This window comes from Micropterus dolomieu, linkage group LG08 (assembly GCF_021292245.1).
Source record: "Micropterus dolomieu isolate WLL.071019.BEF.003 ecotype Adirondacks linkage group LG08, ASM2129224v1, whole genome shotgun sequence".
Lineage (NCBI taxonomy): Eukaryota > Metazoa > Chordata > Actinopteri > Centrarchiformes > Centrarchidae > Micropterus > Micropterus dolomieu.
Genome location: NC_060157.1, coordinates 10,873,317 through 10,898,594, shown reverse-complemented (window position 1 = coordinate 10,898,594; position 25,278 = coordinate 10,873,317). Strand labels below are relative to the sequence as shown.

Here is a 25,278-nt window from a genome sequence, read left to right as displayed (position 1 = left end):
TACAACATAGTTGAGTACATTCAACGAAGACAATACTATAGTTTGTAATCAGATTCTAGATGGTCAAGCAGTAAAACATAATTTACTATAATTAATAATATATATAATTACTTTTATTAACACCGAGAATGGCCCTGACATTCATCGGCCACTTCTTCAACCATTTTTTCAGTCAGCTTTGAGATTTTTTAATTCACTGACATGATGGCATGTGGTCGAGTCAGCGCTGTGCTCTGCTGCTTGTAGCTCCCTTTTTAATGTGAAAGTGAAGGTGCATCTCTTGGCCAGGTCAGGCCAAGCAGGTCAAGGGAGGAAGGAGGGCTGAAGTTAAAAAAAAAAAATCCCAGGGAGAGTAGATGCTGCTGGATCGAGGGGAGGGAGAATAGTTTCGGGTTTCAGCCTTGACAGGGGGTCTGGGGGAAGGACTGGTATTTTGGAATATACGAAGATCCATACAAGGCACAGTGGACATAAAACCGCGGTGCTTGCCCTGACGCGGTGGGTGCAGAGTGCCAGCTGGGGCCCCGCGTTGGATTCCACTTAGATTTTGGAGGGTTTGACTGCATGGTGCCATAAGTCTCTGGGAAAACACACTTAACACACCACTGACTGAAAGCCTGGTCTTGTCCGTCCCTTCACTTCTCACCCAAGCTCCTGCATGTCTAATATTTAGACATGTTCAGCTTTGTGGACTCAAGGACTGTTCTGCTACTTGTAGCATCCCAAGTTGTTTTACTATCCATCGTCAGATGTCAGGAGGAGGACGACCGTAAGTTACACAACTTTTCTTGACTTTTTTCTTTTTACTTGCAAAAAAAGTGGATTTTTACTCAGTGCCGACTTTTTGTTGCCTTCACAATCTTCTCTGCCTGATGTTTCAGAAGAATAGTGGAAAACAAAGCCAGTGGTGTGATATCAAATGAGCACGAAGAGCACAATTCTGTTAGACTGGGATGCAACTTTTGTTTTGCCATGGCCCGTTACTTTGTATGCTATTTACAGTGATTTAGTTGTTTCGTGATTGTTTGTGATGATATGAGTGCACAATGTAAAGCCTAGTCTTTCCAAGGAAGCCAGTCCATTTCTTTCAGTAGGATAGGTGAGGCTGTCAAGGCACATCTGTGTGGGATGGAGGACCAGGTGAACAAGTGTCCTTTTGTCCTCACCTGGGTCCTGCAGCTCAGCCTTTCCTGCTGTATTTTCTCATGTTGCAGTGCTAATTTTCTGCAGCAAATCTGCTGTGACTTCTTTTCTACCATTATGTAGCAGAAACGCTTGATTGTAGATTGTCAGACAAATCAGGATTCTGTTGAAAATGTGTCTTCAGCAAATTAAATGTAAGTTAAACTGTTTAAGGACTTTTTATGGAATTATGTAAATCTCATCCACAGGATTTAGCTGGAGAGATTCAAGGTTTTCTTGATGTGAAGTGAAAGTGTCAGACAGTGCTTGACCCTAGACTAGCAGGCTCAAAGGGTAGCAGGAAGGGAGTAGAGCAGAGGACAGGGTGCACAGCAGGGAGTCAACAGATGATGGACATAGAGTTGTATTTATAGCAAGTTGGACTTTACTTTACTGCTTCACATTCCCTGCTTCAAATTCACTCTCACTTATAGAATAAATCATCTTTTAGCATTACATGCACCCATAAAGTCTAATAAAAATGGCTGCAGAGTAGAAAGTTTCAGTAGCAAGTAGCCAAACTCATTCCTGATCAGGAACTAAACAGCCTTGTAACAACAAATATGCTCAAAAGAAGATAAACAACAGCAGTAAATGGGCCCAGCCCTATGCAATGTACATTAAACAAATCACCCATTCTTAATTCCCCAAAGTGTTTACCCTGGCGCTTGACACAGCTATGGGACCCAGATAGAGACATTTAGAAGGACCCCGTGTTTACTTAAGGCAGCAGCTTGTCAATTGGGCACAGTATCCCTGTAAGAGAGGTTCATTCATACGTGCAGGAGAGCAGGCCTGCAGGTTAAATATACTCAGCCAGTGATGTGAAATACCTCAACCAGGGCTTCAAACACAACTGTGAACTGTGGCTTTTGTTGACATTACACTTTATGCTGCTGTAAAATTCTCCATATGAAAACTTGGAGCATTTTCTTGCCTGCTTCACAATAGTGTTGTATTTAAAGCCACAGCTACTGATTTATGACAGTGTATTTTTGGGTCAAACCAGCACTTGTTCGTCAGCATCAAAGGAACAAGGCCACTTAACTCCACATTCATTAACATCATGCAATCACACTCATAGAGACTCATAAGTCACGTGTTATGGTGTTTTTTTTTAATGTCACTTTTTGTATACTTTGAAACACTTTATAGTGTTCATAACTTTTATTTGATCCGTAGGTTAACTTTCATCTTCCTCCTTCTTCCTTTTACATCCTCTCCTCCCCCTCATTCACTAATCACTCCTCCTCTATACCCCCATACTGCAATTGCTCCTCCTTGCCATGCCCCTTGACCCCCTTTCATCCTCTTATTCCCACTTTCCTCACATAAACTGACTTTATTAAAAAAAACATCCACTATACCAACTACATATAACACTATTTAAACTCCAATAACTTTCCCCTGTCTAATTCTCTGTTGAACCAACCTCTGTCTTCTCATTGCTCTTATTCCACCTGCCACGCGCCCCCTGCTGGCCCCCACAGAGGAGGCAGGTGGCTGCATCCAGGACGGCCAGCAGTATAATGATAAGGATGTGTGGAAGCCCGAGCCGTGTCGCATCTGTGTGTGCGACACCGGAGCGGTTCTGTGTGATGAGATAATCTGCGAGGAGATCAAAGAGTGTGCCAACCCTATCATCCCATCTGGAGAGTGCTGTCCCATCTGCCCTGCTGATGCCAGTGCCCCCATTGGTTGTAATTTATTTATTCACATACCCATAAATAAATTACTCTTCTAGCTTGCATTTATCTCACCCTGGCTAACACGTTTGAATGGGGAACTGCCTCAGGATCCAAATATTCTGCCTGATCAGGGCTGCTGTAGTCACTGATTATAGTCTCTAAAGGGTCTTTTGGCAGCTCTAAAACATTATTTTACTCAATCAGTGCCTGATGTTTCCCATTCCAAAGTGGCCCTCTACATGCTTGGTTTGGATGGAGACCAGATAAACAAGATTATCAGTATGGTCTCATTCCCAATGAAAGTCTATTCATTGTGAATCGGATGGATCCTGAGATGTGTTGTCTGGTTCTCACCTAAACCAGTAGAGATGCTTCTGCTTGTTTTAACTCATGACAAAGATGAAACCTAAGTTTATACTGAGCCTTAACTCAATGAGGTCTTGGTGGTCTTCTACAAAATGAAGGTGTCTCCAGAGAGGGACCAAAGAAGAACATGTGAAATGTTCAAAGCCTTGTAGAAAGCCAAGGTGTTTTCAGAGACCTCCTGGTATCTGACAATTACAACGATTTGACTGAAAGAAATATCAATCTATTAAAGAGAGAATAAGTACAGATGTGTTTTTATATTTAAAAAAGAGGATTTTCATCAAATTCACAACTTACATTTTAATTTATTAGCTGACATCTGAGTTCCTTCTCAGTAATGGATCACCCAGGCCATCAGATATAGATTACATTTAATATCACTTAACATAAATTCATTCTCACATATTTGGTATAAACAATCTTTCATAACAATATAAAATATACAACTTTGAAAAAACAAAATGCTATCTGGCACTGGCTGCCATGTTGTTCGATGCCCACTGGACACCAGCTACTACTGTGGCTGTTACAGCTTGCTTACATTGTACTTACGTTCAGTTTGTTTTAATGATTGGATTTAAATATTTCATTCTCATCTCCTGGTCAGTGCTTGCTTCTGCTTCATCCTTCTTGGAATCTCACCATTAATATAATCTGGATGGGTTCTCTGCCTTTGGGTTTGGTGAATGGTATTTGATCACTGTAGCTTCATTAGATTTCCTTGCAGGTCTCCTTTCCAAAGAGTCACAGACTAGAACTCAAATCAATCCAGTGTTTGATATGTTTACCACTTTTAATGTTTTGTTCTCTACCTCCCCACCCCCTTTCATCTGCAACATCAGAGACGATTGGCGCTAAGGTGAGGCAGTGGGTTGTGGGAAAATACTTTTATCCATTCACTCAACAAGCAACAATAACTTTTCTTCTGTAGAATTAAGAAGTTTGTTTCTCAGCGTTGAAGGCCACTGACATCACTTCTTTTTTTCCCCGATCAGGGCCAGAAAGGTGAACCAGGAGATATTGCAGATGTAAGTGTAAATCCTCTGCAGTTCATCATACTGAAGTAATGCCTGAAATAACTGACACTCTATTGCTTTACAAAAAATGTCCACTCCAAACCTTTTTGCCTGTGTTGTTTGCTTTTATTTGGAAGTAATAATTTCAGAAGTTTGTTTTCTTTTCTTTTTTGTGACCTTTAATTTCTAATGTCCAGCACTCTCACCATTCATGGCCATAATAATCTCCTGCACATTACACATATTAGATCTTTACTTTGTTGAATTTGACATTTCTCTTTTGACTTCTGAGAGTTATCCTCAAGCCCTGAAAAAGCACCCAATGTTTTGTTCATTTTTGAATTTGTTAATTATCCCACATTTCTTGAGCCAAACATTTTTGATCGTTAGAGGGAAATTATACGCTGATAAGAGGCTAACACAATATCCAACAATCCCTCATTAAACTTTGTATTACATGAGGAAAAACCCTGCATTCCTTGAACATAATGAACCCAATCAAATCCTCTTAGATCCTCTCAGCAAATTTGCTGCAAGTGCACATGTCAGGTGAACAAAGTCAAAGCCAAACCAGAGGTTAAGAGGAGGTGATGTTTTTAGCAAAACTTGTCCTGTCAAATGAAATCCACATCAGATTGTGTTTTTAGCTTGATGTCTGCCTCCTAGGAAGTTGGAATGTTCTTTTCTAATTTTAGCTGTTCAGAAACTGGTACAACTGGAAAGATTGGTCTTGTAATAAAGAGTCTTTTTTATTTATGAAACCTGACAAAAGCTTTCTTTTCACCTTTGTGCAGGTTGTAGGACCAAAAGGACCACCAGGCCCTATGGTAAATATTATACAGTTTTATTAATTTTATTGAGGTATTAAAAAATACAGGAAAATAATTATATTATATTCATTCTACACTTAACCGAGTTGTTTGATGATGTTGTTTATTGCTGCAAAATAGCGTGATTCTTGTTCTGAATGAGCAGTTTTAACAATCCAGGGAATCTTACTGAGACAAATGTCTTTTGTTTTTGTAGGGCCCCCCAGGTGAGCAGGGACCACGCGGAGAAACTGGCGCCAAGGGTGATAAGGTAAGAGACAACAAACTGTGTCCAGAAAGTAGCCCTCTACCAATCTACTGCAAGATATTCTCATATTAATCTCATAATGTGACTTCACTATCTGCCACCAAATACTGAGTCAAACAAAAGCAGTTCTGATCATTATCATAATTGAATTGAGAAAGTTCTGTATAGTTTGAGATTACAGTGTTATTACTGCTCAAGTGTAGGAACATCCAAATCTTATCATTGTGCAAGAGATGTTTGACTTCTTGTCGAATGTTTTGTTGTAAAAGGTATTTGATAAAATAAACAACAAACCAGTGTAACCAGTAATAATCTGAGAAAACAGCGCAATGTGGATTATCACCAAAACTGACTGATGAAGAAAGTCCTGTCCTGCTACTCTGTGAAATACAGTTATAATTTCTGACCTGAAACCTTCTTTAGTATTCCTGATGACGGGTGACTTACAGAAAATAACCCTCTTTCTTTTTCCCTAGGGAAATATCGGACCTCGAGGAAGAGATGGTGAGCCTGGCATCCCTGGAAACCCTGGACCCCCTGGCCCACCTGGACCACCAGGGCTCGGAGGGGTGAGTCTAAGAGCACTTCTGTAACACACAGCATAAACAACAATTATCCAAATCCTCCTTTTCTTCCTCAGATTTAGATCCCAACGCCACAGTTTTACTCACATATCACACAACGTTACAATATTTGGATAAACAAGATGAAAGAGGTATTAATATTTAGAGATGACTTAATGGTAAATTCTTGATATAAATCACAAGCATTAGTAGTGTTTTTACCATCTCTAAATCCTGTGTTTGCTCTATCTGCAAAACACAGGGTGGACTGTAACGATGAATCAACATTTGTGCTTTAAAACTTCACTTTCACTACATACATGGACAAAGCTCAAAATTACTCCATAAAATTATTCACTTTTTCTTCAAAGAAGAAAGAGGTACGCATATGAAGGCACACTACAGACTTACTGTCCCAAATAGACTGCAGTAATCTTGTACAGTATGCTTTGACAGAAATATGAAGGGTGAAAATGGTGCTATACTTTAGCTGGGAGCAGGTGCAGGAACATTTTGTTTTAACGTTTTCTTTCATGGTGACTGAACTTCCATTTAAGTCAGTAATTCAGTTGATGTTGTTTACTTGTTGCTGTGTGTGTAATGACCCACTTAGATCAGGCAGCTCGAGCAGGATGAACTACATAAACTGACTCTCAATTTCTGTCTCTTTTGTGTTTTTACAGAACTTTGCTGCTCAGATGGCTGGAGGTTTCGATGAGAAGGCTGGAGGCGCTCAGATGGGTGTGATGCAAGGACCAATGGTGAGTAGTACCGTGTGCAGTGAGTGCATCTTACGGGGAGAGTGTATGTTTTTGGCACGTAAACAGTTAATCTCTCACAATTACGAAACCTTATTTATGGCATTTAGCTTGTGTCCCAGTTGCTGCTGAAGATAAGATGTAAAAAATAGACTGTATGTCATGTTCATGGAGATGACTGCAGTGGTGCCACCTTGTGGCTCAGTAGTTTCACTCCAAAACAGAAAATGATTTTGCAAAGCTTTGGTAGGAGTGTGAGGGTATAGCAAGTTTAAACCCCAGAGATAAATGTTTTTTTACATCTTCTGAGCCCAGAAAGGAGTTTTACAATTTTTCATCAGTCTCAATAGCTTTGGATGTTGAACATTTTAAAAGCTACCTGTTTGGTTAATTTGTCACACTGTGTAGTAACGAAATGATGCCGAGTTAACTTTCTGTGTCTTGTGTTTCTCCTATAGGGTCCTATGGGTCCTCGTGGTCCTCCCGGACCTAGTGGAGCTCCTGTAAGTACATTAATTACATCACTATATCATAATGTGATTGATCATTATAATCAAACAGCTAATGTAGAACTATATGGAGAAGCATTGTTGGCATACATTTGTAAAACCCTAACACTTTGCTTTGTCATTTACAACTACAGGGGCCACAGGGTTTCCAAGGTGCCCCTGGAGAGGCTGGAGAGCCTGGTCCAGCTGTAAGTATTAATACCTATCCCACGATGTATCTATGTAACTATCGGACTGACTTCAGACTGTAGACTGTGGTCATATTTCTGTGATGTATAGTGTTTACAAACAGCACCTACCTCCACAGAAACAAATGCTGATTCTCAATAGTATCATAAGAATGTTTAAGTTCATCGCTGTTTGACATCTCCTACACAGCGAAAATTAATGATATCATCACGAACATTTTGCACCATAGATACAAATTTAGTTCAATGGATGGACAGTATGAAGGCAGTGTTTGAATCGTGTGCACAAAAGTCTTTCTCATTGTCAATTAGATGACTGTGGTTAATGATTTATCTTTGATTTTTTAACAGGGAGCAATGGGACCTCGTGGACCACCTGGACCTTCTGGAAAACCTGGAAGCGATGTAAGTGTCAAGACTTCATATGAAACCCACAGCTCATTAAAACACAATCGCAAACCTACACTAAGCCAAGGTCAAAGGTCAAAGAAAACCAAACAGAGTAACAGAGGGAAGTTTTTCCTTATTGTCTTATTAAATTACAATGTAACTATTTCACATCATTGCCCCTTATTATTCCACCAGTGTCTTAATCCAACATTTTAACAGCTTTGTGTAAGCTCCCTACACTCTTAACCAGATGTACCACCAGAGGGCAGTGTCTTTCTTTTACTTCACAGAACAGAATGCATGCATATCTTTCCAGTAGGGTACAGTAAAGTGGAGTGCAGCTACACTTAATCGAGCAGCTAATGAACTCTGCTTCAACATTACTCATTCCACCTCCTGTTTCTAGGGTGAGGCTGGCAAACCTGGAAAAGCTGGTGAGCGTGGACCTGCAGGGCCTCAGGTGGGAATTTGTTGATTATTTTCAAACTTTAACTTGAGGATAACACCACAAGTCAAAGTCAAGAGAATAAATCAGTATATATGTATATACACTATAATATTTTCTGTTTGTATATCAGGGAGCTCGTGGATTCCCTGGAACTCCTGGACTTCCTGGAATCAAAGGACACAGAGTGAGTGTTTCAAACTTCACTGCTAAACAGAAGAGGCAAACTGCTCAATAGTCACAGACTTGTAGCTGCTCATTCATTAAACCTGAAGACTGACTGAGTCCTGATGAGTCGTGTCATGTTTCTCTGTAGGGCCATTCTGGTCTGGATGGAGCAAAGGGAGAAACTGGAGCTGCAGGAGCCAAGGTAAGACAATAATTAAAAAAAAAAAAGGTATCCAGATTTTCAGTGTTTAGCAATTCTTTTTTTAATACTGTTTTCTGCTTACTTCTGTTAATTTTTCTGATCTCCCAATCAGGGAGAGTCTGGTGCTGCCGGAGAGAATGGTGCCCCTGGTCCCATGGTGAGTCCTCAGTGCTTTATCTGGTCTGCCATATTATGACATAAAATACTAACAGAGTGGGATGCTAGAGAAATAACTAATAGCTTTATTAATTCAAGCTATATGTTCCATAATGATCAAGATAAAGTGACCAATTGTATCTGCTCTCTTAGGGCCCGCGTGGTCTGCCTGGTGAGAGGGGACGTCCTGGAGCTGCTGGAGCTGCAGTGAGTAACAAATCTGCTGTTTGTTACACAGTTAATATTATTGTCTCTTCATTATGGTGCACACAACTGTCTATCCTGTCTTTTTACTCTTCAGGGTGCCCGTGGAAATGATGGCTTGCCCGGTCCTGCTGGCCCACCTGTATGTATCATAGTTCCCACTTTGCATCCAATTGATCTAATTGATTTTTCTTTTATAATGTTATTGCCTGAAACATGAATCTAACCTAACCTGTAGATTACTGTTCTGTCTACAGGGGCCTGTTGGTCCTGCTGGAGCTCCCGGTTTCCCCGGATCTCCAGGATCCAAGGTTTGTACAGATTACATTATAATAACTTGGTAGCAGTTTTCTGTAGCAGACCTTGTGTAGTAAAATAAAAGCAATAAAAGCCTGGTGAGTCACTTGAAGCATTTGTGGTTAGATGCATCTTCAGTTTCAACTTTATCACTCACATCTTCCTAAAGAATTTTCATTCAGTTGATGATAATTTATTATGTGGTCTGGTTACCTGAAATAAACCCCATAAACTCCTATATGCCTGGTTCTTGTAGTAATATTCAGTTGACTACAAGAACTCAGACAGATTATTTTCCTTACATATATATGGGAACATATAAGAAAGGACAGAACAGGTCTAAAACACACCATTATCTTCAGCTGTGCTATATGGAGGTACAAATGTTGGATTCACAGGAAAATGAAATGCAGAACACATTACTTCCTTCCTAACTGTTAATGATGAATTTATTTTGTCCTGCCAGGGAGAAGCTGGTCCTACTGGAGCCCGTGGAGGTGAAGGACCACAGGGACCCCGTGGAGAGGCTGGTACTCCAGGATCTCCTGGACCCGCCGGAGCATCGGTTAGTTTGTCATCACTCATCCTGAGATTTACACATACAACAGTACCATTCTTACAATGGGTAGGTTATTTATTTATTGTCGACATAATGTGATGCAACGGTTCTTCTTCTCTTCCGGATTAGGGTAACCCCGGTACTGATGGTATTCCAGGAGCTAAAGGATCTGCTGTAAGTCCATTCTCTGTCATTCATGGTTTAAAAGTCCTCCATTACCTTTTGTTCCTTTTATTATTCACAATATTACTGTTTTACTTTATTTTGTTATTTTGTTGTCTTTCCTCCTTGAAGGGTGCTTCTGGTATTGCTGGTGCTCCTGGATTCCCCGGCCCCCGTGGCCCACCTGGACCACAGGGAGCTACAGGACCTCTTGGGCCAAAGGGACAGTCCGTAAGTCACTTGGGAATAATAAAACTCTGTGAAACCTCAAGACTTGTTTGTGCTATGATTATTTATTGATATGGCTTTCTTCCTTCTTGCCATGTTTAGGGAGACCCTGGTCTTCCTGGATTCAAAGGTGAAGCTGGACCCAAGGGAGAACTTGTGAGTGGCTCATGTTATACTTGATTTTAGTGATTTTTGACCATATATGCCATAACCACTGTGGAATCTTTTTTGACTACAATAAACATTTACTTACATATTTGATTTCTCCAGGGCCCTGTTGGTCCCCAAGGTGCCCCTGGTCCATCTGGTGAAGAAGGAAAGAGAGGTGCCAGAGGAGAGCCTGGAGCTGCTGGACCACTCGGACCTCCAGGAGAGAGAGTGAGTAATCAGGATGTGCAATAACATTGGGAAAAAGTGAGATTGTGAATGACTTTATTACTTGCCATTTTATGCACAATACAAATTTGTTTCTGATCCTTTCCAGGGAGCTCCTGGTAACCGTGGTTTCCCAGGTCAGGATGGTCTTGCTGGTGCTAAGGTGGGTCCTGTGTAAAATGGCGTTTCTTTAACAGTCAGAACTGATTTCAGCTCACCGACACCATGAACATATTGATGTAATCTGAGCACTGTAGCACAAAAAAGTTGTGCTACAGGTGCCATATACCTACCAGATTGGTATTTAACTAGCCTCCTCTTGTCTTGTCTTCTTCAGGGTGCCCCTGGTGACCGTGGTGTTCCTGGTGCTGCTGGTCCTAAAGGTGCTACTGGAGACCCTGGACGGACAGGAGAGTCTGGCCTCCCCGGAGCTAGAGTGAGTCCTGCATCTTCACTCATTACCAGTTTAGAAACAGACAATGTTGCTCACATATCCCCTTCTTAGTCTCAAACCAGATGTTTGATGTGGTTATTTTGATGTGATTGATTATATTAGATTTTGTTTGAGATTCGTCCCACTTCCTGAATGATGCTGATGATCTCTACAATTTGTGTGCCTTTCAAAGGGTCTTACTGGTCGTCCTGGAGATGCTGGTCCTCAAGGCAAAGTTGGACCCTCTGTGAGTACAATATTAATCCATAGGAATTGCTTCCTGTCATGCTTATGAAAAGTTGCAAGTATTTTAGTTCTTCTTCCTACTAGTAGTTGTGTTTGATTTATTATGATAAGCTGGCATCACAATTTAACAGCAACATGCACAAAAAAGTGAGAATGCAGTTTCTACATTTACTTTCATGATTAGAAACTTTGACATGAATAAATAGAGCAGCTGACCCATTCAAAGTGGCTTCCCAGAGGAATTTTTAACTTAAAAACAGCACTTTAAAATATGAGAAACATACTGCTTTCAACCACAGTAAATATCAACCACAACCCTAAATTCGCCACATCTTCTAAAATGAAAACCTTGTATTAAATAAACTATTCATTGTAGTGTTACTCACAATTAACTAGTAGAATTATTATCTCATTGTAGCTCCATGTCGTCCACATAGTTGAGAACAGTTTACACACTCTAAAGACAGGTATTCAGACTTGAGAAGCCCTTTTTTGTGCATTCTAGTATATTAATCTTAATGTAAAGTTTAGCATCACAATGAGCACACACAAGTTTCAATACCCAAGTTAATATCTGTTTGTGATTTTTACCTTGTGCCTTTGACAGGGTGCCCCTGGCGAGGACGGTCGCCCCGGCCCACCTGGCCCTCAGGGAGCCCGTGGACAGCCAGGAGTGATGGGATTCCCTGGACCAAAGGGAGCCAATGTGAGTTTTTATAAGAGTAGAGTAGGAACACCAGGGGTTTACTATTAAACACATGTTCATACAGGATAATGAAAACCTGATGATATATAGTCTACAAACAACCATGTCTATATAGGACAAATCAGTAAAGCAGCATTTTAGTAGCCAAATATCACTACTAGTACTACTACTACAGTCAGGTACCTTGCATCACTGCCAGCTAAAGACACTTTCTAAGGATCATTTACTGTGATTTCTTTTCAACAGGGTGAACCTGGAAAGCCAGGAGAGAAGGGTCTTGTGGGTCGTCCTGGTCTGAGAGTGAGTACATTTTCTCCATCAATACTTAACTTCTTTCAAATTCCACAAATAAATTCACAATTCACATCACGTCTCATAATTTAAATACTCCTCTCTGAACAGGGTCTGCCTGGTAAAGATGGTGAGACTGGTGCTTCTGGACCTTCAGGCCCTGCTGTAAGTATTTCAGTGTAATTACACTGTTGTGAGACACAGTATGTCTTACACTCTGTTGACAGTTTACATCATTTTCACTTGCTCTTTGTCCTTGACTGATCCCCTGTGTCTATCATAGGGACCTGCTGGAGAGAGAGGAGAGCAAGGACAGCCTGGACCTTCTGGTTTCCAGGTGAGAAATTAAATTAAATACAATATTGATTCTCCCAAAGCTTGAATATTATATATAATTTTCATTACCAATGAGTTCAAAGTTTTTACATTATAAAGTATTGTAAAGACAATCACACCAGTGAAATGACCTGGTCTATATTTACGGAGATCATATAATTAATTGCTTTGCTTTTGTTGGACAGGGTCTGCCTGGACCATCTGGCCCCCCAGGAGAGGCTGGAAAACCTGGAGATCAGGTGTGTGTTTTCCTGTTGCTTGGGATTTGTTGCATCTGTAGGTCTCTCGTTGTTGACAAACTCTTCAAACCTTCTAGACTCATACATTACTTGACAGCAATACTCACTGCCATAGCAGCAAGAAGAAGCCACGTGAATAGCTCAGTGCAAATGCTAAATGTTAACCCTTTATCCTTAGTCAAACAAAAAGCTGAAAATACTATTAATTTTGTTAAAGTCATAAAGACATCTCTGCAGTAGTTATATAAAAGCCTCATTCCTTACTGCAGAATGTTTTTTTAGCCCAGATAAATGACTTTCATTACATTGCAGCATGAAGTTATGTTTAGTTGTAAGATTAATTGTCTTGGCCTTTCATACTAGGACTAACAACGAAAGCTCAACAGAAATTTTGGATGTGTCTAATTATTTCAAAAACAGGAATAAAACGGTATCTTTTCTCTCTGTGCAGGGTGTTTCTGGAGAGGCCGGAGCTCCTGGTGCTGTTGGACCTAGAGTGAGTTTCCATGTCAAAGCTTAATGTCTTCATTTCCAATGCTTTCATAACAAATAACAAGTAATATACTTTACACACAGACAATTATGACATTTATGTGTTGCTGTCTCATATATTAATCGTATGGCTAACTTACATTGTGCCACAATTGTATCATCTTGGTACCACACATGACCCAACAAGCACTCTCTCTTCCTCACATCACATACCTGAGAAATTTCTTCCTATTCCCGTTTCTCCTATTGATTATGTGTCTTCGTCTCCTAACAGGGTGAACGTGGTTTCCCTGGTGAGAGAGGTGGTGCTGGACCTCAGGGTCTCCAGGGACCTCGTGGACTTCCTGGAACACCTGGAAGTGATGGACCCAAGGTCAGTGGATGACTTTGACATAGATTTTGTATTTAGATTCAAGCTGCCTTCCTTACAGGTCGATGTGTATCATCTTTAGCAGGCTATACAACAGCAGCTCCCCGACAGGTGTTTTAATTATTCACCAGGTCCAATGTGCAGCTTAAAAGAACTTGCACAAAAATCTGAGTCGACTAGTTGAATGATTTTCTTTGGATTCTTTGGCTGACTGACTTCCTGGAGTCTCTGCTGGTTGCCTGGAAGTAAGTTACTGTGCCCAGACAAGAAATAGTCCGACATAACCCGCTGTGTTTTACAAATTAAACAAATGATGAAATTAAACTTGAAGTGCTGTTAGAGGTGCTGGTAGGCACCTTTGGACACAGTCAGGCTAGCTGTTTCCCCCTGTTTCCAGTCATTGTGCTAAGCTAAGCTAGCTAAGCTGGCTGTAGCTTCATATTTACTATACAGGCTTAAGAATGGCATCGATCTTCTCATCTAATTCTTGGCAAGAGAACATTTAAACATATCTCACCAAATGTCGAACCATTGCTTGAAATTAATTAAGAAGAAGTAAGGAAGATCTTTCTGGTCTATTCATTCCTTGGTGGACATGTTGAACATGAACCTGCAGCTTTAGTCAACATCTCATTTTCCTAGAAATAACAACCTATTTTGGATGATTAATTAAACTTTCTTAGTATAATCAGAAACGTTTTGCATTGCCAGTAAAAGGAGGACCAGCATGTTCTCACACGGGTTCATTTAGTTCATAGGAAGAATTTGACTGGCAAGTTGTCTCCTAATTCTAATTCAGGGAGCCATTGGACCGGCTGGTGCTGTTGGATCCCAGGGACCCCCCGGTCTGCAGGGTATGCCCGGAGAGAGAGGAGCTGGTGGCATCCCAGGACCCAAGGGAGACAGAGTGAGTAACACATTCTTTTAGAAATTGTCAATATGGACCTTATTTTGAATATTATGGCTTATTTTTTGAGTGTTATTGTAATTAAATAAAGCCAGAGGCCTTGCCATTCCATGTATGATTAACATGCAGCCTTCCTCTTTGTCCAACAGGGTGATAACGGACAGAAAGGACCTGAAGGAGCTCCTGGAAAGGATGGTGCTAGAGTGAGTTCAAAATAAATCCTTTGCTTCTTTCTTTTTTTTCTGTCTATGTAAAGCTTTTTGACTGTCAAAAAACATTTGATCACACCCTAACTGTAACTATAACTTGTTTCCTGCTCTTCTATCTTCAACCATGCTCTTTTCTTCTTTCAGGGTCTGACTGGTCCCATTGGTCCTCCTGGCCCATCAGGACCCAACGGAGCCAAGGTGAGAACAACAGTGTTCCCCTTTTGATTGTTAAAGGGAAGCGTTGATTCTGAATGAATAGGGGCTTAATTCAATTACAATTAACTGTTGTGTGTATTAACATTAATATAGTACGTTTGTTATTGTGGTTGGTTCGACTGACTGGTTTTATTCTATCCAGGGAGAGACTGGACCCACTGGCCCTACTGGTGTTTCTGGTGCTCGTGGTGCTCCTGTAAGTCCCTCTTTTTGTCATGTATACATTGTACACCAAAGTTGATAAGCTGGTATGTGTCTGGGACTGATCAAGGACTTGAAATAATGAAGTGTTTATTTTAATGAGATGAGCATGCATATTTTCTTAGTGTTAATCCATTTTGTGCTGTGTCAAAAATCCCACTCGCTATGATTACAATCTAAACAAGCTCTAACTTAGTGTGATGCCAAAATGTTCCCTGTATGTCTGTAGAAACACTGATGTAAAAAGCATGATGTGTTTGGTCTTATCTAATCATGTCATTAATAGCAATACAATAACATAATAGGTGGATTTGCACAGTGTAGAGAGAGCCATTGCTAGAAAGTATTAAACTCAAATTGGACAAGGCTGTGACCTTGCTTCCCCTTAAAACATGTTTCCATTCATAATTAAAAACTCACTTACATAGCAGCAGGAAAGTTGCGGATTGGTTGGCTTGTCTGTGATCCAATCCTCCAAGGTTGTCTGCAACTTGTACTGCAGCAAGAGACATGGTTAGAAATATACAGGGTGTGATTACTTATCTATTTTTCATGTTATGCTTGCTAAGTTTCTCCTTTTACCAAGAATGCTATATACTGGGGAAGAGATCGAGGGGTTTTGTACATATTTAGGAGTGTATTTTTTCTCCTCAATGAACAAAAACCAAACATTGGGTAGGAGAAGAATTTTGAATTCAAACTGAATACTAATATTGAAATTACAAATGGTATCGATATCGCAGCCGAAGCCGAGAGTCAGTCTCTTCTGTCCTTTTGCAGGGTGACCGTGGTGAGGTTGGTTCCCCTGGGCCTGCTGGCTTTGCTGGACCTCCTGTAAGTAAAGTTCAACTGAAATAATCAAAATAATGTATTTTTATTCACCATTTGTCGACATTCTGCCAATATTACTGCGTTGTTTAAAATGTCCAGGGTGCAGATGGTCAGCCAGGTGCCAAGGGAGAGCTTGGTGAGACTGGACAGAAGGGAGAAGGAGGTTCCCCTGGACCTCAGGGACCATCAGGAGCTCCTGGACCTGTGGTGGGTACTAGACCTCAAAATATCAAAACAAAGTCCATGAATCAGATCTATATCTATCTTAGGTTATATTTCTGGATCTTTACAGTGCTTTAAAGTCACCCTAGTGTAATATCAACATGAGTAATTGTTCTTCCTCTTTTTCAGGGACCTACTGGTGTATCAGGACCAAAAGGAGCACGAGGTGCTCAGGGAGCTCCTGTAAGTAACTCCAATTGTGAACAATCCATCACACAATATTTCTGCTGAATGCAGATACATTTCGATACATATACAGTACACGTCAGAGTTCTGGACCTTGATTGAATGGTTTATTTTTTCATTAATTCAATTGTTAATTTAGTGACTGATTTAAGAGTGCAACAACGGTCCCAAAACTCAACAACACTTCACTTAAGCAATGTGTCAGTCCTGTGATGAACTATCGACCTGTCCAAGGTGTACCTCACCTTTCACCCAAAGTTCGCTGGGATTGGCTCCAGCGTCCCCACGGCTATAGATAATGGGTGGACAAAACAAGCCACATAATATCCAGGGAGCTAAGTTGGATATAATACAGTAGTCAAGTTGTTAGGCAAGTTAATCATGTCGACATATATGTTTAATAAAATCTACTTTAAACTATTGATACAGGTTTGCCCCTGACAAACACATCAAGTAAAGTATGGCTGAATGATCTGATTCAAGTCAAGTGTCATTTATTTGTATGACTGAATATCAAATACTTTACAGTGGGTCATTGGCTTTACATGCAATCAGCTGCAACTGTTTCTAACTCATCCTAAGCTCTCAAATAAGATAATGGATCTAGCCTATATTGGCAGCATAACAGGCCTTTTTTCTCCGCAGACATTTTACATTCTCATAGAAACACAGGTATTACTGATAACATTAAAAATGGCTCCAATGCAATGACAATGACCAAAGCAGCTAAATGGAATTCAGGCGTTATTCATTTTCATTATGTACATCTATGCTTTTCCTACTGTGACACGTCAAGATGTGTTCAGTTTAAAAAGCCTTTAAGAGTCAGAGATATTCTTTTAAATTGTTCAGTATCTTAATTCTGTGCTTTCAGTAAGGCAAAACGTTTATTTTTATTTACTTTGGCGTGTTCACATACAGGGACAAGAGATGTTAGCCTTAGATCACACCACTGTGAACTGAGATGCATCACTTATTTGCTGAATACGTCCTGGTAATCTCAAAACATCCTAATACACCTTAGTTATTGATGATAGAGAGATAAGTATATCACGCAGGTCATGACGTTGGGAATATTTATGTTTACTGAACTATTTGTCTCTTTGGCAGGGTGCAACTGGTTTCCCTGGTGCTGCTGGCAGAGTAGGATCTCCTGGTCCTAATGTGAGTGTCTCACAAGTCATTCTAAAATGATTGGTGTAAATGTGTGTATCTCTGCTCTTACCCACTGAAATTCTCTCTCTTTCCGTCACAGGGTAACCCCGGCCCTGTTGGCCCTTCTGGCCCTGCTGGCAAAGATGGACCAAAGGGTGCTCGTGGTGATGCCGGACCCCCAGGAAGACAGGGAGACACTGGGCTTCGTGGACCTCCTGGCCAACAAGGAGAGAAGGGAGAGGCTGGAGAGGATGGACCACCTGTGAGTTTGATTTTGCACCTCACAAGAACCCATAAGTACCTGTCACTGGAGTCATGCTTTGAGACAGCCAGTCACCTGATATTTCAGCCTAGTTGTCACAAATAAACTGAATATGACATGAGAAAATGTTCCGTGAACTTAGGATTTAGTCGGGTACAGCTAAAAAAGACCACTCAGTCTTCTCATTCCTGACTCTATAGGGTGCTGATGGGCCTTCAGGTCCTCAGGGTCTGGCTGGATCTCGTGGTATTGTTGGTTTGCCTGGTCAGCGTGGAGAGAGAGGCTTCCCTGGTCTCCCTGGACCTTCTGTAAGTGCTTTCATCATTTTTTTCCTAGCTTCCATGTAAGCTGTTTTGATCAAATCTGTGTGACGTCTGGATACACCTCAACATTTTTACAAATTCACAATGATTATGTCGGATAGGCCTTCATCTTTCTGTGTCTTAGATTTGCATTAATCGTACTTATCCTTGAATGTGGCATGATCCTTAACGGCGATTCTACTGCTTAGTTGAAAGTCAGAAGACTATTCTGTGTCAAAAGAGCTATTGAAATGTAATAATGATATTATCGCCTTTGTATTTAGGGAGAACCTGGTAAACAAGGAGCTTCTGGTTCCTCTGGAGACCGTGGACCTCCTGGACCTGTGGGACCCCCTGGACTTACTGGACCTGCTGGAGAGCCTGGAAGAGAGGTCCGAACTACACAATAATAACAAAAGCAACAAAATGTTTCAAAACATTAGGACATCGGTTGTGTATCACTTTTATGTATGGGGAAATCAAAAGGATACCATATCATCATCAAAAAATATGTTTCTGTATCTCAGGGTACCCCTGGATCAGATGGACCTCCTGGTAGAGATGGAGCTGTTGGAGTCAAGGTGAGAGACTTCAGTCTCACATAGAAACTAGTCCACCAAATTACACACTCTGCTAGTCTACTAGATCTGCTAGTTTGCAGAAACTGTCCTTATCCTGAGTCATCACCTTGTGTCCTCCTGTAGGGAGAGCGAGGTAACACCGGTCCAATTGGTGCCCCTGGAGCTCCTGGTGCCCCTGGTGCCCCCGGACCTGTCGGACCGCTCGGCAAGCAGGGAGACAGAGGAGAGAGTGTAAGTAACACAGCACACTGTAGGGACCACAGGCAGGGGAACGGTGTTGGGCATTGATTCATATTTTTGATGTTAACACGATGAAGCACCCACACTGTTGTTTCCTTCTTTAGGGTGCTCAAGGACCTGCAGGACCTGCTGGACCTGCTGGCGCTAGAGGAATGGCTGTGAGTATAATCATCTCTAACTGTAACAATATCTTTATCAGTTCTTGTAGATTTTACTTTGATTCAGGTAATTAAATGCACTACACAAATGCAGCCATGTGTTTTAATACATGTTAAATCTTTACTCCAGGGACCCCAAGGACCACGTGGAGACAAGGGTGAGGCTGGTGAGACTGGAGAGAGGGGACAGAAGGGTCACCGTGGCTTCACTGGTCTGCAGGGTCTTCCTGGACCTCCTGTAAGTAATCCAAATCCAATAGTTTATCCCTGCAGTACAATTTTTACATCATCCGTCTGTTCTACCATCTAATCTGTTATTGCCCTTGTCCTGACAGGGTCCCGCTGGAGATGCTGGAGCCGCCGGACCTGCAGGACCAACCGGAGCTAAGGTGAGAAAACTGAGCAAAAGCAAAGAGCGAAAGAGAAGAAAAACTCTAATTTCATCCTGCAGCTTTAAACACCCAAAATATGTGATGGTAATGAAGGGCACAGGTTAGTCTTTTTGTAATTCTCCAATCACCTGACAAAGATGGGGACAGGAAAGGCCACGTTCTTTAATTACCCACCGCTGTGATAAGATGGGCAGCTAAGGCATTTTGTAATTACTCTCTGCGAGGAAAAGAGGCAGACAGACAGGGGGGACCATGATTTGTGAAACCACTCCTGCTGAGATTGGAAATGGACTTCAATATCTATTCTAGATTAGCTAAGCACTGTGCCTGATAAGGGAAATGAAGGGAAATGTCACCATACAAATAATCTTCATGCATAAGAAGGCAAAGGGTCTGGAGGTGATTGGGGTAATAGAGAGGAACGGCAGCCGCATTTGAATTGCTTTATCTCATTTTTTTTCTTATCCAGACTGCAGATAGAACAGATATAAAAAATATAGCTCTACACTTTGAATAGAAAGCACAAGTTCAGTAAATAAAGTTATGTTTCATAGTTACATAGACATGTTAGCATCCACTGGCTTAACACTCACTGTTTCTGTAGGGACCAGCTGGACCAGCTGGACCTGCTGGCAAAGATGGATCAAACGGTCAGCCCGGCCCCATTGGACCCCCTGGACCACGTGGACGCTCTGGAGAAAGCGGTCCTGCTGTACGTAACCTGTCCAGCAGTACAATACATATTGGTCTCTTTCAGCGCTGTCTTGCTACACCCGATTGTACATGCCCACTGATGCATTTCCTGCCTTCGCCCTCCTTCAGGGTCCTCCTGGTAATGCCGGACCCCCTGGCCCTCCTGGTCCTCCTGGCCCTGGCATCGACATGTCTGCCTTCGCTGGTCTGGGTCAGACTGAGAAGTCCACTGATCCTCTCAGGTACATGCGGGCTGATGAGGCCTCCAGCTCCCTGAGGCAGCACGACGTGGAGGTTGACTCTACACTCAAGTCCCTTAATAGCCAGATTGAGAACCTGCTCAACCCTGACGGCTCCCAGAAGAACCCTGCTCGCACCTGCAGAGACCTGAAACTGTGCCACCCTGAGTGGAAGAGCGGTAAGGGAAAAAAATGATAAAGAAAGGAAAGACAGTCTGCCGATGTGTTTTTGTCTTTGTTAATTATTTACACTTCTATTTGAGGTATTTATTTCTACGTGAACATTTCTCTTATTACGCTGAAAAAGAGCTACCTCTAATCTCACTTTTTCTGACCATTGGCCTGGAAAAAAAACGTTTTCAACCAGCTTAGCAGGCAGCTAACTGCTCACAGAAAATGTAACTATTCTTAGTCTGGATTTAGCCCCATCATAGCACTGAGACTTTGGCCACATACAGACTGTGCTTGACTGACATTTCCCTCAGTACATAGGCTTCAGCAAACTCCCAGCATCAATCCACCCGACTCCAAGGTCTAATCAGCCACTGAAAACTAACTAGGAGACCTGTTTGGGTTGATGGGTGTTCATATATACTTCTGGGTCCTGGTGGTGCATTTTACTGAATATGAAAATAATTCAACCCTTACCTGTACCTGAAAGCCAGGAGCTGTCTCTGCTGTAACTTCGTCTATGAAAGCATGGCTTCATTCATATCATATGACAGAAAAATAGCATTTGGTGCTACCAGTCATGCTGGTTATGCTGTGGCCATCATTATCATGGTGTTGTGGATTCACTGATATAGTATGTTCTGAACAGTGACTATTTTAGACATTTAGAACAAGGGTTGCCCATCCATGTTGGGAGGGTCAAAACACCAAGGAGACACAAAATGTGTGTTACTAAAATAAATAATTACATGTGAAAAGTGATTATTGACATACAACAAATGATAGGAGGAAAACAATCTATATTATAGGCTCATATAAATCAAACTTGTCCAATTATGAAAATATTACTCAAGGTAACAACAAATACTTAATACTATAAGGAGAAGGATAAATCAAATCAAAATACTGTAGACCCTGTAAGTCATGTTTTATATGGCAGTACACAAAATGCTGCAGCTTTACTAATGGTGAACTGGATATTCTGATTTATCTTGTTCACTGATACTGGACTGTGAGAGGGAGACAGACAGACACTGTACTTTAATGTGCTATATTTATATCCTTTCCTCTCATTTTATTGATTGGTTGTGTAAAAGTTCGTGAAGGCAGTTTTTCTGGAGGTCCTAATTTACATGTTGGACCACACAAAATAAAAGCTTGAGCCTACCCAAAACTAGCCTGACCAGCGGTGAGATGTCACAATTGGGTCGATTTGGTTTATAGAAGACTCTAGCAAAGCAACGCAGTACATAAAATAAGCACAGCAGATACGTCACCGGACCACCGTGTTTAACAATACATCTTTAAACGTTGCAGTTAGAGCTGAAAATTATAACAGAAACAAACAAATTTGCAGATTTTACACATCTCAAGCACAAGGATCAATGGCCAGTTGACCCGGAAGAGACTGTTGTTAAGTAGCATTTCTTCAAAATACATACATGATTTGGTCTTTGGGTTTGAGCCATTCAACAGGCTCGCCATCTACTTCTAGAATAAAAACAGAAGTTACCAAAGCTGCATTTAGTTAATCAAGATTCACTCATTATTCACCCACTTTTCTCATCTCTCCAGGTGACTACTGGGTTGATCCCAACATTGGCAGCACAGCCGATGCCATGAAGGTCTTCTGTAACATGGAGACTGGAGAGACCTGCGTCTACCCAAGCATCGCCAAGGTACCACAGAAGAACTGGTGGACCAGCCAGAGCAAGGCCCACAAACACATCTGGTTCGGAGAGACCATGAATGGAGGATTCCACGTGAGTGCACTTTCACAATACACTGCTTGAGATCATTTCTTTTTCTATAAACTGATCTTGAAGAGACTTAACGTGAAAGCTGCTAATGAACCCCCCGTCCCATCTTCTGGTCGTTGCAGTTCAGCTACGCTCAGGATGGCCCTGCTGCCAGTGTCCAGCTGACTTTCTTGAGGCTTCTGTCCACTGAAGCATCCCAGAACCTCACGTACCACTGCAAGAACAGCGTTGCCTACATGGACCTGGCCACAGGCAACCTGAAGAAGGCTCTGCTGCTGCAGGGCTCCAACGATGTGGAGATCCGCGCAGAGGGCAACAGTCGCTTCACATACAGCGTGGTGGAGGATGGCTGCAAGGTGAGCTGAAAGACAGAGCCAGAAATAAATAATTTTATATATGTGATTGTATCACAGGACTGCTGTTAATATGTTTCTTTATTCTCAACCAACAGAGACATACAGGCCGGTGGGGCAAGACTGTCTTTGAGTACAAAACACAGAAAACCTCCCGTCTGCCAATCGTGGACATTGCCCCTATGGACATTGGAGGAGCGGATCAGGAGTTTGGCGTGGATGTAGGCGCAGTCTGCTTCTTGTAAAGTGGAATATCACAATGGCCCCCCAAAAAACACAGGAAATAAATAAACTCAACAATGAAACATTACACACACTTCCACAATAGAGAAGACTGGAAATTATAAAAAAAAAAAAAGAAAATTGATACTTTTTCTCTCACAACGAAGTGCTCTCCAAGTTGTACTCCCTGGATGTTAGCACTGAAGGGCACCGGCAATATCTGTACATCACACCAGCATTCTCTGTCAACCTGCTTCCTGAGATCCAGTCATGTTTCCCATGGCCCACTGTTGACGGGAATGAGCCAGGAGGAAGAGGGACCAAGCGAACAAGTTATGGAGAACAGAAACATGACTTGATGTCACTTATTTATTGTCTAACCTGAATGGGCAGAGTTGAGGTAGGACTGGATGGGTTCACTTTGTAAGTAAGACAAGCCCCCTTTCCACTACAGAACAGCCGCACAACCTCTGTCCCAGTCCTACTCCACCTCCCTCCCCGTTTCCCTCCTGACACACAAATACAGCATTTTGAATCAGTGTAGACAAAAATACATATTCTCAGTAAGTAAAATCAAATCCAGGTGCTCCAGGCCTGTCCATCATCAGCAGGAGCAAAACCTTTACTGTGTATTATAAATCCTTGGTTCTATTGTTGTAAAAGTCTGTGTTTATAAACAACCAGATGGTTTTCTATATATTTCCACATAATGTGTGTACATGTGTCTATATGCACACCAACACTTTTTGGAAAGTGAGGTTACATTTGGGATGTATGTTTCAATGTCCCATATCCCCTTGCCCATCAGAAGAAGTCCCAGTTCTCACCCCCCAAAAATTAGTTTTTGAAAGAATTTGAGGGAAATTTGTTTTGCTTTTTTTCATTGTAGTCATCCAGATTGTTTAAAGCTACCTCACGCTGAAAAACAAAGTGAACATGTTGAGTTTAAATCTGAGCTGACCAAAAATTAGCTTTCAGGTGGATCTGGGGCTGAATAGCCATCTTTGCTTTGGGTTGCTCTCTCTTCAGAAGGTGCTATGAGTTCTGTAATCCCCCCTCCCCAACCCTAAATCCCACTAGCCTCACACCACACACTCACACTCCACCCTGGAGGAGGGGTGCAGTCGGGTTAAGATAGGGGAGACAGGGGCTACTTGGAGGCCTCCTCTGGAGTCCAGACCCCAAAGCTGAAAGCGGGACTCCAAGGACGGTTACTCAAAAACAACCTGGGTGGGTTGTATCTGTGTGTGTGTGAGGGCGTGTACATTTTTTGAATTAATTTTATTATGATCTTTTTTTTTTGTTTTTATTTTGTTACACTTCTAATTGATGTAAATTGGAAAATAAAAGGAAAACCGAATTAAGAATGATGTTGATTTTTAATTGAGTTTTGAATAAAAACAGAAATGGCGTGGGGGTGTATTTCTTCTTTCAACAGAACCATGTTGTTTCTGTGATACTTTCATTTCATGAGGTCAGTTACTCTTGGCAGTGAGTACATAGTCTGTGTGTGTGAGTGTGTGAAAGCTTAAGACAGTGATGCAAGTGTGTATTTTGATATGAGAGAATCTCATAACAAAAGGAACAAAAGTACTGTATTCATTCTGCGGTTTCAGGGTGGGGCTGGGAGCAGTTGGCTCCTGTTTGTCTGAACCATAGACTGTATAAATAAAGAACATTTTGTTGACTGGAATCAAGTATTTTGTAGAGTAATGGTGCGTCTGAACAGCTGCATCACCACTTGTTTGTACTGTGGCCAGTTTCCTCTCCGGTCTGTCCTGAGTAATAAAAGCTTGACTTAAGCCTTCACAGTGACATATTCTTATTTAAAATAAAATGTGCCATTAGTGATCCAAACGTACAATTAAATTTAAGCAGAACTTTTAATTACAAAAGGCAGATAAAAACATGCCTGACCAAAAAGATGCTAGTTATTCTGTTAGTGATAACAATAAATCAAAGAGATCGGGAAAAAGTTGGGGAACTCCATTGATTTTACACATCAAAGTCTATTGAAGTTCTGCATGTTAAAACATTTTATGGGTGTTGTAAGAAGATAAATGGCCTCATGTGACATCACTCAAGTCAGTGTTGGTTGGGGTTGAAGGGTTTTAAAACAAAAGAAGTGATCTTACCAGATGGCTGTGGCCTGCTCCTCATTTCTGCTCCAGCTGGCCACTACTAGCTCACACCAGCCTAACTAGTGAGTTGAGTTGCATTGTGGGCAATGTAGGCACTGTTTTGACAGTGGCTGGGGATTGCAGTGGCTGGAATTCAAGAACTTGCCCAAGGAAGAGGTGGCTATCCAACCGCCAACCCTTTGATCAGTAGA

General features: G+C 41.5%; 1 protein-coding gene and 3 long non-coding RNA genes across 4 annotated transcripts; 1 reads left to right on the top strand and 3 right to left on the bottom strand.

Annotated features, from left to right (window-relative positions):
* Nucleotides 1–675: 675 nt before the first annotated feature.
* On the top strand, nucleotides 676–24,185 carry col2a1a (collagen, type II, alpha 1a). The gene is made up of 54 exons (XM_046056004.1): nucleotides 676–769; nucleotides 2,673–2,879; nucleotides 4,079–4,095; nucleotides 4,232–4,264; nucleotides 5,047–5,079; nucleotides 5,279–5,332; nucleotides 5,806–5,898; nucleotides 6,576–6,653; nucleotides 7,109–7,153; nucleotides 7,294–7,347; nucleotides 7,699–7,752; nucleotides 8,144–8,197; nucleotides 8,316–8,369; nucleotides 8,499–8,552; nucleotides 8,665–8,709; nucleotides 8,862–8,915; nucleotides 9,010–9,054; nucleotides 9,170–9,223; nucleotides 9,676–9,774; nucleotides 9,898–9,942; nucleotides 10,063–10,161; nucleotides 10,261–10,314; nucleotides 10,429–10,536; nucleotides 10,643–10,696; nucleotides 10,871–10,969; nucleotides 11,160–11,213; nucleotides 11,820–11,918; nucleotides 12,165–12,218; nucleotides 12,321–12,374; nucleotides 12,493–12,546; nucleotides 12,731–12,784; nucleotides 13,236–13,280; nucleotides 13,551–13,649; nucleotides 14,446–14,553; nucleotides 14,703–14,756; nucleotides 14,907–14,960; nucleotides 15,121–15,174; nucleotides 15,960–16,013; nucleotides 16,110–16,217; nucleotides 16,362–16,415; nucleotides 17,529–17,582; nucleotides 17,674–17,835; nucleotides 18,036–18,143; nucleotides 18,422–18,529; nucleotides 18,665–18,718; nucleotides 18,842–18,949; nucleotides 19,063–19,116; nucleotides 19,247–19,354; nucleotides 19,452–19,505; nucleotides 20,113–20,220; nucleotides 20,331–20,619; nucleotides 22,187–22,374; nucleotides 22,494–22,727; nucleotides 22,823–24,185. Exons 1-54 carry the CDS (start codon nucleotides 676–678, stop codon nucleotides 22,967–22,969), a joined length of 4,455 nt encoding a protein of 1,484 aa, XP_045911960.1. The 3' UTR covers nucleotides 22,970–24,185.
* LOC123974957 lies at nucleotides 9,768–11,207 on the bottom strand. Its single transcript, XR_006825972.1, has 3 exons — nucleotides 10,827–11,207; nucleotides 10,412–10,703; nucleotides 9,768–10,294 (listed from the first exon to the last, which is right to left on the bottom strand). It is a non-coding gene; the product is annotated as an uncharacterized LOC123974957 (long non-coding RNA).
* On the bottom strand, nucleotides 13,508–17,756 carry LOC123974956. Its single transcript, XR_006825971.1, has 4 exons — nucleotides 17,644–17,756; nucleotides 16,062–16,230; nucleotides 15,604–15,675; nucleotides 13,508–13,629 (listed from the first exon to the last, which is right to left on the bottom strand). It is a non-coding gene; the product is annotated as an uncharacterized LOC123974956 (long non-coding RNA).
* LOC123974955 lies at nucleotides 21,662–25,241 on the bottom strand. The gene is made up of 4 exons (XR_006825970.1): nucleotides 25,082–25,241; nucleotides 23,095–23,233; nucleotides 22,831–22,962; nucleotides 21,662–22,732 (listed from the first exon to the last, which is right to left on the bottom strand). It is a non-coding gene; the product is annotated as an uncharacterized LOC123974955 (long non-coding RNA).
* Nucleotides 25,242–25,278: the final 37 nt, after the last annotated feature.

Bases quoted from the DNA above. Each gene is read 5' to 3' on its own strand.
- col2a1a (XM_046056004.1), top strand. From the start codon at position 676: ATGTTCAGCTTTGTGGACTCAAGGACTGTTCTGCTACTTGTAGCATCC. The intron at 14,554-14,702 runs GTGAGTAACACA...TTTGTCCAACAG, and splicing joins CAGGACCCAAGGGAGACAGA to GGTGATAACGGACAGAAAGG. The intron at 18,950-19,062 runs GTAAGTAACACA...TTCCTTCTTTAG, and splicing joins AGGGAGACAGAGGAGAGAGT to GGTGCTCAAGGACCTGCAGG.